This window comes from Eubalaena glacialis, chromosome 5 (assembly GCF_028564815.1).
Source record: "Eubalaena glacialis isolate mEubGla1 chromosome 5, mEubGla1.1.hap2.+ XY, whole genome shotgun sequence".
NCBI classification, from domain to species: Eukaryota; Metazoa; Chordata; class Mammalia; order Artiodactyla; family Balaenidae; genus Eubalaena; species Eubalaena glacialis.
The window spans coordinates 32186974-32198809 of record NC_083720.1 but is presented as its reverse complement, the minus strand read 5'-3'; the positions used below and the strand labels follow the sequence as shown (position 1 = coordinate 32198809).

Here is an 11836-nt window from a genome sequence, read left to right as displayed (position 1 = left end):
GTCCTCATCATTAGCATGATTTTTGATGCTTATATTAAACTTTTAATTTTAACTGAGATAGTGTCATGTCTGGTTTTGGGGGTTTTGTTTTCTTTAAATTGCTAAACAAAATTCTCTTTTACCAGATGTCAAGTTAAGAAAAGGAAGAGGGAATAGACTTCCAAAAAGAGGGAGGTGGCCACATATAATATAAACATGATCTCTAGACAGGAGGATAATTCTTTAAAATATCCTCTCAGAGCACAGTTACTCTCAGGACTGTAGCACAGCCCAAGCTTCTTATTTCCCATGTCAAAGCCCAGCATTATTTGAGAGAGGGATGAATCTACATAAGCCCATTGTGGCAAAATATCGAGTGCTTGTCCCTATTACACTCCTTAGCTCAGGAAGAAGAGTTTTTTAAAATACCCAAACCTATGGATTTTTCCTATAGATGAATCCAGCTCCGGCTTTTTCCACGGCCCAGTCTTCCTCCTGCAGGTCACAGTGCAGAGGTCACCTCCTGAGGGACGGCTTCCGCTAAAGCCCTATCTAAAGTGGCCTTTCCTGAGAACACCTTGCTATAGACTGAAAGTGTGTGTGCCCCAAGAATTCATTCATTGAAACCTGATCCCAGTGTGATAGTATTTGGAGGTGGGACCTTTGGGAAGTGATTGTGTCATGAGAGTGGAGCCCTGATGCATGGGATTAGGATCCTTATAAGAGCCCAGAGAGCTCCCTGTCCCCTTCTGCCATATGAGAATGCAGTGCAAAGACAGCCATCCATGAACCAGGAAGCAGGCTCTCACCAGACACTGAATCTGTGGATGCCTTGATTTTGGACTTCTGGTCTCCAGACCTGTGAGAAGTAAACTTCTGTTATTTGTAAGATACTCAGTCTATGGTATTTTTGTTACAACAGCCTAAATGGACTAAAATATGCCCTGATTCATCACCCAGCTTATTTCCTTCAGAGCCCTCCTCACTATCTACAGTTACCCTGTTTATTTAAATCCTAGTTTCCACCATTTCTTCCACCTCTGGCCAGAGGTGCCCTTTGTTGCACAAGTTTTCAATTTTGATGAAGTCCAATTTGTTTATTTTTTTTGTTGTTGCCTGTGTCTTTGTTGTCGTATCGAAGAAATCATTGCCAAATCCAATGTCATGAAGCTTTTTCCTTGTTCTCTTCTAAGAGTTTTATAGTCTTAGCTTTTATGTGTAGGTCTCTGATCCATTTTGAATTAATTTTTGTATATGGTGTAAGGTAAGGGTCTAACTTTACTTCTGTGCATGTGGATAACAATTTTCCCAACACTATTTGTTGAAAAGACTGTCTTTTTCCCATTGAATGGTCTTGGTACTCTTGTCGAAAATTGTTTGACCATATGTGTCTCTGAAACATTTGATATTTTCTAAGCATAAAAAAGTTACGGACATTTTGAAACACATACAGAAGTTATGGGCAAATCTTGTTTCATCTACATTATCCTACTTCCCACTAGCCCCATTCTGCACTGATTTATGGTGAAGCAAATATTAGACATATCACATGAACGTATTCATAACGTAGAATATGACTTGCAAGGATGGCTAATCTCTAGTCGTAGTTACATTTCAAAGAAATATTGACAAAGGGGTACAAATGTATTGACAAAATAGCCTAAGAAAATATTTCAGAATGTCAAATCAAACAGGCCAGAAGAACATGGTTAAGCTATTTTTCTCAAACATGTTTACAATTAAATTACTAATGGAACAACTGATAAGAATGCTACTAAATGACCTATATCTTATAGGTCCTTCTTAGTCAGGTTTACAACTCAGAGTTTTCTTTCTTTAGGTTGTGCCTCATTTAAAAGAAAATTTTCCACAAGGAATCTACCAATTTGGCATTTCTAATTCTAAAACATGACACTAAAGAGGGAAATTCCACCAGTGAAAACTCTTTTCTCCCATCGTACTCTGCTCGGCAGCATTTGTCCTCATTGTATTTTTTTTTTTCAATCTGAGCTTGTTTAGCAACCCTCTTCCCACCTGGTATGCAAAGGCATGTAGTGAATTGTCAATTATTGTAGTTTTGAAAGATATCTTCCAAGGATATTTAAGTCCTTTATATGGTTTCCTTGTACACAAAGTAATGTTCATGAAAAAGCCGGTGCCTAAAGATAAAAATAAAAACAAATTAACTAAAACCTCAGTAAAGCTGTTATTTTAAAAAGGGAGAGAGAGAGACAGAGAGAGATGGCAACTAAATGCCATACCTGACTCTAGACTGGATTTAGTACTAGAAGGAAAAAAAAAAAAACTATAAAGGAGATTATTAGGTCAATTAACTAAATTGGAATACAGGCGATCAGTTGGATAGAAATGTTGTATCAATGTTAAATTTACTAAAGTTGATTACTATTGTTACGTCAGAGAATCACCCTATTCCTAGGAAATATGCATTGAAATATTATAAAGGACCGTGATGTGTGTAACTTACTCTCAGATGGTTCAGAGATTATTCATAATGTATATAATATCTGTCTTATCTATTATAGATAAATAGATCTAGACAATTGATAAGATAAAGCAAATGTGATAAAATGTTAACAATAGGTAAATATGGGTAAGAGATATATGGGTTCCTTTGTACTATTTTTACAATTTTTCTATATGTGCAATTCTAAATAAATTGAAAAAAATTAAATATGATTGAGATCATGATTCTCATAAAAAGGTCCACCCTCATCTGGCCCCTGCCTACCTTTGCAGTCTCATCTTCATTCACCCAAAAGTACCCTGTGCTTTTGTTATCCTATGTTAATGTATTTCCAGACCACTCTCTATTCTCGGTTCCTTCACAGACTACATATACATTTTTCTCTCTGTCTGGAATGTCCTCAAAACATTTTCTCTGCCCGAAAACCTTCTAATCATCCTCACTACTCTGCTGTAATATATCCATCATGATGAAGTAGGTTAGGACACTGGTTATGAGCAACAACTTTGCACTCAGGTAAACTGGGGCTCAAGACCTACCTCTGTTCTTCCCGCCTATCACACCTCAGGCAAGTTATTTTCCTCTCTAAGCTTCCAGTTTTCCCATATGCAAAAAGAATAAAAATAGTGACATCAGACTGACGGGAGTGGATGAGAAGTTACATATTACATGCTTAGCACAGAGCCTGGCAAATTAAGCATTCATTAAATGCTAGTCTTACCCTTGCTTCCCCCTGCCCCCCTCACTAACCACCTCCCACAGCCCCTTGCATTCCCTTCTAGAAAGCACAACATTTTGTTCCATATTTATTTCTCCTACTACATTATGAGCCCTTGAAGGGCAAAGACTACATTCTAGTCACCCCTGATTTTTCCAGCATCTAGAGTGATGTTTCTTGCTCACATAGAGCAATGAAGAACTTGCTATTTCCAAAATCAATGCTTTTACTTAGAAAACTAACACAAGGAGTCACTATCAGCTTTCTTTAAATACCTGGCTCTGTAAGACATGGAGACAACCTAAATGTCCATCGACAGATGAATGGATAAAGAAGATGTGGTACATATATACAGTGGAATACTACTCAGCCGTAAAAAGAACGAAATAATGTCATGCAGCAACATGGATGCTACTAGAGATGATCATACTAAGTGAAGTAAGTCAGAAAAGAGAAAGACAAATACCATATGATATCACTTATATGTGGAATCTAAAATATGGCACAAATGAACCTATCTACAAAACAAACAGATTCACGGACATAGAGAACAGACTGGTGGTTGCCAAGGGGAAGGGGGTTGGGGGAGGGATGGAGTGGGAGGTTGGGGTGAGCAGATGTGAGCTATTATATATGGAATGCATAAACAACAAGGTCCTACTGTGTAGCACAGGAGCTATATTCAGTATCCTATGATAAACCATCATGGAAAAGAATATTTTTAAAAAAATGTGTATATATATATATGTATAACTGAATCACTTCGCTGTATAGCAGTAATTAACACAACACTGTAAATCAACTATACTTCAATAAAAAAATAATAAATAGATAAATACCTGGCTCTGAAAATGTCTGAGAATTACAGTTAGTCAAAATATATTTTAGCCTTCAACTAATTTATAAATACTAGGATCTTTATAAAAGATAATTTCTAATTTATAAGTTAGGAAATCAACTTGGTTCTTTGTGGCTAGGATTTAAGGTACTTGAGAAGGAGTAGAAGGAAATAGGTGAGTTTAAAGTTGGCACCAGGACTTAGAAGTTTGGTCTTTATCCTGTGAATAAAATTTTTAAAAGGAGAGTGCAGTGACCCAGTTTATAACTTGAGAAATCAGTCTGAGAAGAATGTGAAGTATGAACTGGGTCAAAGAGACATTAGTTACAGTAAGGCACTTCAGGAATGGGCCCAGTCTCTACACAGGAGACAAGGGCTTGGATAAAATGCCGATAAATAGGGATAGAGATAAGAGGGGGAAATGAGGGAGGAAGCCTGTATGCTCCTAAGGTGGAATCAATGACATCTGACCAACTGAATGGGGATATGGTGGTGAGGGGGAAGGAAAACGCCCTTGGTTGTGTGTCATCGTGAACTGACAATGAATGCGAGAGGAGGTGAAAGGTATTGTGGGAAGTGAGAAATAATAGGTTCAGATTTTGATAAGTTACATTTGAAGTAGCTGAGGGATTTCCAAATAGAGGTGATCAGTAGACAATTATAAATGGATGTTTGTGTTTGAGAAGCATGAGTCCACCTGCTAGAAATCAGGAAGGAATAAAACACATGGTTCTATAAAGTCTTCAGGTGTAAATATTGGGACTCACTGTGTGAAACTTACAGTTCTGGGGCTTATTGGTAGGAATGTCTAAATACATTTATCTACTTAACCTTAATGATAACCTTAGTAGGACAGTTAAAGCTCCAAATCTAGACATGTATGTTTACTGGAGACCACTCCCCAATTTTTTTTTTCCCTCTAGCAACAGCAGCACTTTCTAAAGAGTATGAAATTTGAAAGGAATGGGAGCCTTGAGGTCAGAATGGATTCAAATCTGAGCTTGGTCAGTTATTGGGTGAGTTACATTTAATAAATGACTTAATCGCTCAGAGCCTCAGTTTCTTCACCTTTAGAGTAGGATAGCAGTGGTAACCTTAGGGTTGCTATGAAGAGAAGCAAAACAGCATAGTGGCCAAGAACATGAGCCCTGAAAACAGACTGTCCTGAGTTTGAATTCTGCCTATGCTATTCATTAGCTGTGTGACCTTGGCTAAGTTTCTGAACTTCTCTGGGTCTGTTTCCTTACCTGTAAAAAAGGGTTTCCTTTGCTGTTTTTGAGTTGGTCAGTGACCAGTGTCATGCTTCCCAGTGCACCACTCCTTCTGCAGAAAGAAACAAAGCACCTTCCCAAGAACAGGGTGAAGGTGCAAGTCGGGGACCACAGAAATTGTTACTGGGTGCCTGAAAGTTCAAGGCCATACTTGGGAAAAGACTTACAGTTCTGGCAAAAGAAGAATGATTCTATTGTAACTGTCATCTGATCAGGACTGGGCAGGAATAGAGGCCAGGGTGGCCTTCCTGGTTCAGAAGAGTGTAAATGAGGGTTAGACTCTCAGTATGAAACAGCTGGAAAGGTACCTGTCCAGCCCTTTCTTTTTTTTTTTTTTTTAAACATCTTTATTGGAGTATAATTGCTTTACAATGGTGTGTTAGTTTCTGCTGTATAACAAAGTGAATCAGCTATATGTATACATACATCCCCATATCTCCTCCCTCTTGCGTCTCCCTCCCACCCTCCCTATCCCACCCCTCTAGGTGGACACAAAGCACAGAGCTGATCTCCCTGTGTTATGCGGCTGCTTCCCACTAGCTATCTGTTTTACATTTGGTAGTGTATATATCCATGCCGCTCTCTCACTTCGTCCCAGCTTACCCTTCCCAGCCCTTTCTTTTGAAAGACAAGGACCCTGGAGCCCAGGGAGGTTGTCTGCAGACCATCATACTGCACACCAGTGACTGAGACAGGACTCCTGACTCTCACTCCAGTGCTCCTTTCTTCACATCACACCTTTACATAATACAGATGGCCTCAGATCTGAGAACTGCTAAAAAATACTGCAGTGGTTATTCTTTCTTTTCTGAGGAAAACAAATCAGAGATCTGCAAACATACCAAATACTCAGGCATTATGTTTTACATTACACACATTAAAAAAATACATATTGTGATGACACTATAATCAGAATACGTTTGGCCTTGCATTAAACACAACTTTTAAATGAGAATGAAAAGTTAAAATCCACGGAAAGAATCATCTGTGCATCTTCCTAATCTACTATCCTAGCTTCACCTCTGACAATACCTAATTCCTCACCCTTTTCATGTGGCAATATTTTTTTTACGTTTCTACCTTGCATGTGCTGCTTCCTGTGCCTAGAAGCCGCTTTTCTTCATAAATTGACTCATCTCTTCAAGTTACTAGGTTCTCCGTGTAATCTTCCTATTCCAATTCTAGTCCTATTGGTTTTTGCATTTGCTACATTCTAGCACTTAATGGACTTTAATTATTTGGATGTGACAGTGTCTTCAGCCAGTAACGATCTCCTTAGAAACGTCCCAAGCCTTAAAGAGTGCTCAACACCAGCACTTCTCCCACACTTTTACAGAATTAGAAACAAAAATGAGATCTAAGCAAAGTAACGGTGAACACGGGATTCACTATGTAAGTTACTTGCAATAGGAGGTGGACTTTGGATGGTGAGTCTGTGGGTCCTTATTACATATTTTAAAATAAATAAATTAATAAAAATTCTATATTACCAAGGTACTAAGTAAGTAACTAGAAATTATTTACACGAGGGAGAAGATTGGCCTTTCTATTATTACCGGTTACTCCACAAAGGTTCCTCTTTGACTTTATAAACTGTCCACACGTTCCCTGCATTAATAAACATGTAAAGTCGAAATGGGCAATTAAAGGTTAAAACTCTCTTTCCCTTAGTGGGCCTGATTTTTGCATTCGAACCCACGGGTCACTATAGACATTTGCTTTGGGTGTGAGCAGTTTGTTTCCTTCCGTTTTTAGCAGGAACACTATGCACCGGGTTAAAATAATCCCTAGACTTGGTTTTTGGTGACACGAACGGAAGGTGCTCATTTCGGGCTCCCTCATCGCCACAGCCAAATAACACGTATTTATTCGGCGCCGAGTTATGCACAAGGATCAAAAGCGAGGAGTTAACAAGGCAACACCACGGACTTCCCTTTACAAGGGGCCCGTGGCTTTTGCGAGGAAAGGCTTGCACTGGGTCCGGTACCGGAGCGCTAACCGCTCATCCGCACACGACCGGCTGCGGCGACGGCCTGGATCTACCGGCTCTACAGAGGGCTGCGGCCCGCCCCAGTCCACGTGGGCTTGGACGCCGCGCTCGGACGTTCGAACGCCGCCCCTGCGGCCTCCGCCAATGGGGAAAGCGGGCCTCGAGGCTCCGCCCCGCCGTCGAAGACGTCACGGCGTCGCCCAGGGCGCGCGGGCGGCGGGGCTCCTGTGTTTCCGCCCCCAGACGTCTGCTCGCTGCTCTGTCTGTGTCGCGTGCGGGTGTCTTCTCTGCCAGGTCTTGTCGCTGTCGCCGCCTTCGCCGTCTGCACCATGGCTTTCGTAACCAGGCAGTTCGTGCGCTCCATGTCCTCCTCGTCCACCGCCGCGGCCTCAGCGAAGAAAATCCTCGTCAAGCACGTGACGGTCATCGGCGGCGGGCTGATGGGCGCCGGCATCGCCCAGGTGGGCAGTCCTCGGGCAGCGCTCCCCGCTCGCTTTGCTGCCCGCCCTGACAGGAAAGCGCTGGCGGGCCGCGACCCGGCGGGGGTTGTCCGGCCCGGAGGCCAGCGTTCACGCGAGCCCCGGGGAGTTTCCACCCCGACCCTCCCCCGTGTAGTTGAAATGTCTGGGCCTGTTAGTCTGCAGTCCCTCGAAGATCTAGTGTTCTTGGGCCGAGCCTCAGTTTCCGGGGGTTGGCTTCCAGAGACCCGCACTGCGATCAGTTTTAATTGTATTAGTTTTTTATAATTCTGCAGTCGTTGTCAGAGCAGTTTTCTGCTCTCTAAATGGTCTTCTCTCCTCTCCCAGTGTTTGCTTGCGGAGTTACAAAGAATAATAGTAGTCAGCACTTTTGTAGCATTTGGTAACGTTACCTAATCGGCGCTTGTGAGGCCCTGGGACTCCACGCTAGTGCTGCGCCAGAAGTCTTTGACCTAGTGCCCTCTGGCGCTGGGTAGAGTAGGAGGGGGAGGCAGAGCGGTTGAGGGCTCTGAAGGAGTCGCTAATCTCAGTGTGCATCTTCAGGGCTCTGCCCGGTTGCAACTAAGCTGTGATTCAGGGTCAGTTGTGCAGCTATTACCTAGGTACTGTGATCCGTGTGTTTTTACTGATTGAGTTTTAGCGGTTATATTCCAGCTCGTATTGGGGAACCGTGATTTTCATAGCCTAGCTGATTATATTCTTAGCATGTCGGCCCTTTGTTACTTGTACTGTTGGACGGGGGAGGCATCTAAGTTTTCTTAGGGGAGAACTCAAGTTCAGTGGCTATGATCATGAAGGAATTTAATTTTTGTGGTGTCTGTTTCCAGCCAAGTCCATGCTTCTATGCTTGCTTTGTAGAAAAATCTTTTCTTTGTTATATATCTTAAAACTTCCCAGACTGCAAGTTTTTTTTTGCAACATATTAATTTGATTGCATTTTCTTCTAAAATCTGTATTTCATTGATGTTTTATCCTTCTGACTCCCATTTCTTCTCAGATCATGTTTTTGGACATATATTGCCCTTTTTATTGTGTACGTGCCCTGGCTGCTGGGTTATGGTGTCCCCATAATCTTTATTATGCGTGAGATGGGAGGAGTAAGTCCCTTTAACATGAAAGTTTATGCTACTACGTGATACTTAAAGTTTAGGTTGAGTGCATTTGTATCTCCCTGCTCCACCCAAATCTCCCTATGCTGTGAGAATGAGATTTGTTGTGGGCAGGGTATAAAATAATGTATTTGTTTAAAAACATCTAAACAACATCTTAGCGACAAGATATTAGGGCCTTAAGCCCCCAATAACAATATAGGAAATGGGTCCAGAAACTATTGTTGATGGTCCCTTGAAGACATCAGTGGAAGAGGATTAGAAACTAAGTAGAAAGCATCACTTCAGCTTTTGTACAAATTCAGGTTGCTCAGTTCTTGGAGTACTGTATCCACTACTGGCCAAAAAAGTGTTATGTTGCACAAAAAGTCACATACGTAACACCTAAAATTATGGGTATGGTGTTGGAGCTTTCATCTGAGAAAGGAGGGAGGAGATCGGCAATGATGGGAATTCAGACTTGTGGATCAAATCCTTGAGTAGTTGGACCAGGGTGGCGTGCCTTTTGAAACCTAAGGGGTAAAAAAGAAAGCTATTTATCCCACACATTGGAAATATAATGGAATTGTCATTCAAGAATGACAATTTGATAAGGACCAAAGATTTAAATAGTGGACAATCCTAGGGAACAGTAGTTCTGTCCTTACATAACAAAGTTTAAAAGAGCCTCAGCCACTGTAGGTGACAGCTTTAATCCTGTGGAGGGGAACTGCACTTTCCTGCATTATATCTCTGTGTGCCACTTTCAGCCAGTTGGTTGGTTTCGGCCGTTTAGCTGATCCATTTTTGCACTCTATCCTGCAGCATGCTGTTCGAGGCAATATTGCCTCATTCTTCATGCTCCTTGACCTACAGCTTTTGTCACAGGGTAAATCTGTTTTGCTTATTTAGTGCCACAGCTATTAGTTGGTGTGGTTTGACTGTAGATTGGATCCAGTTCACTGTGGGGAATTGGGATGGTCTATGCTGGCTCTGTGCTAACATGGAAAAGTTACTTCTGTGCCTTGCTTTACTAATCTCTGAGGTAGGACTGGCCTCCTAGGAGTATGGAGAGGATTGAATGAAGTAGCACACGTCAGGCACTTAGCACAGTGGCATCTAGTAAGAGCTCACAGAATGTTAGCTGCCTTCAGGGTTATTACCATCATGGTGTTACCCTTGTCCTTTTGTCATTGTCCCCTCATGCCACGCCCATCTCTGATCCTTGCTGCTATGGTAGGCCTGTAATGTTAAGATGGAGAGCACTGGTTGTGATTCTTTTCCATCTTGCTTAATCTTGAAGGCAAATGCCAGTTGTTGACTGCAGTTTGTTCAGGGACCTCTGAAAAGAGGAAAGGCACTTTTTATCCTCCTCAGTAAAGCCTTAAAAACACAAGCACAAACTAACATCTGAGTTTATGCTACTAATTCACATTTAGCTTCACTCTCCAGAACTCTTTCTGAGGTAGTTTTTTTTTTAATTTAAAAAAAATAATTTTTGGTGGCACCAGGTCTTAGTTGTGGCAGGCGGGCTCCTTAGTTGTGGCTCGCGGGCTCCTTAGTTGTGGCATGCATGTGGGATCTAGTTCCTGACCAGGGATCAGACCCGCGTCCCCTGCATTGGAAGGCGGATTCTTAACCACTGCACCACCAGGGAAGTCCCATGAAGTAGTTTTAATTTTAATCAAGGTGTAATTCTGTTTACATTTTTAATTTTTTAAAAAAATTTATCATTTTTGCCATATGTTCCAGTTCATGCTGAGTAGGATAAAAAAAAAAACAACTGAGTAGATTTTGTGGGAGCCTGACACATTTCTCAAGCAATTAAGCAATTTAAGACGAGTGAGGTCTGTGTTTAATTGTACATAGTTGATCAGAGCACAGGCCATTTGTATATTTGTATTCTCTAAGAGTATCTACTTCGCCTGTCATTACTTTTGCTTGTTTTAAATTAAAAACAAAAAAACAAAAACTGTGGGTTAATATTTAAGTAAGGTTAACTTGTTTTGTGTGTTTGCCCATTATTCTGACTTGGGTCTGGTTGCCAGTTTATCTTCAGCTGAATACTTAGGCTAGCAAAGAAGCTTCCAGCAGTAATTGACCCTTGAGTGGGGGACAGGTTGCTTTTTGCTTTGTAAAGGGAAAAAAGGAAGAAAGTTATTAGCTGTGCATCTCTTCAATTTATAGAATGAGTCAAAGCTTTGCTTCTTGCATTGCCTTTTTTTCATATGAGGAGCCCAGAGAGCTTATAGCTTTTGTTAATTTACTAGTGAGAAGCCAGTGGCCTTTCTGGGAATGGCATTTTAGGGGCTGGATTTCTTGGCTCTCTGGTACAACCTTCCTTTTAGCGCACTACACTTCTTTGAGGAAGTGAGAGTTTGCATCTTGAAGGAGGTTGGAGCTGAGTTCACACCCAAAGCTTTTTTATTTGTTCCTCTTAAAGAGCAAAAAGTGCACTTTTTTTCTGGGGAGAGCTCCTTAGGCTATTAAAACAAGGGGAGGGGTATTCTAAACTACAAGTACACGTTTCCCTGACATTTGTAGTACTCTGCGATGCTTGATGAGGACTCAAGTGGATTGTAAGTCGTCTCCCCAGCCTCTGCATTTGTTTGCCCATCTCCTTTTTCCTGCCCCCAACTCTGAACTTTCTGATGCTGAGTAGAAGAATGATCAGAGTTGCTTTGTGTTGTTTAGCTTTATTCTTTTCTGTCGCTACAGTGAGTATGCCTCTGTTGAATTTTGTTTGAAAACAGTGCAGTGGCCTAGGAGAAGTTTTAGGAGCACAGGAGGCTGGCACAGTCACCTGGCTGTAAGCTCTCATTTTGACTCAAAGTTCTTTATGGAGGGAATAGTTGTTTTTTGTTTTGTTTTGTTTTGTTTCTTTTATTTTTGGCTGCATTGGGTCTTCATTGCTGCGCGCAGGCTTTCTCTAGTTGCGGCGCGCAGGCTTTCTCTAGTTGCGGCGAGCAGGGGCTTCTCTTGTTGACG

At 41.6% G+C, this 11836-nt stretch overlaps 1 protein-coding gene across 1 annotated transcript in view; it reads left to right on the top strand.

The window, feature by feature from the left end:
* The first annotated feature begins 7483 nt into the window (after positions 1-7483).
* HADH (hydroxyacyl-CoA dehydrogenase) overlaps positions 7484-11836 on the top strand; it is a 48405-nt gene continuing 44052 nt past the window's right edge. Inside the window, exon 1 of the mRNA XM_061191179.1 lies at positions 7484-7742. Coding sequence (XP_061047162.1) covers positions 7611-7742 — 132 coding nt within the window. The 5' untranslated portion in view covers positions 7484-7610. The remainder of the gene's footprint in view (positions 7743-11836) is intronic.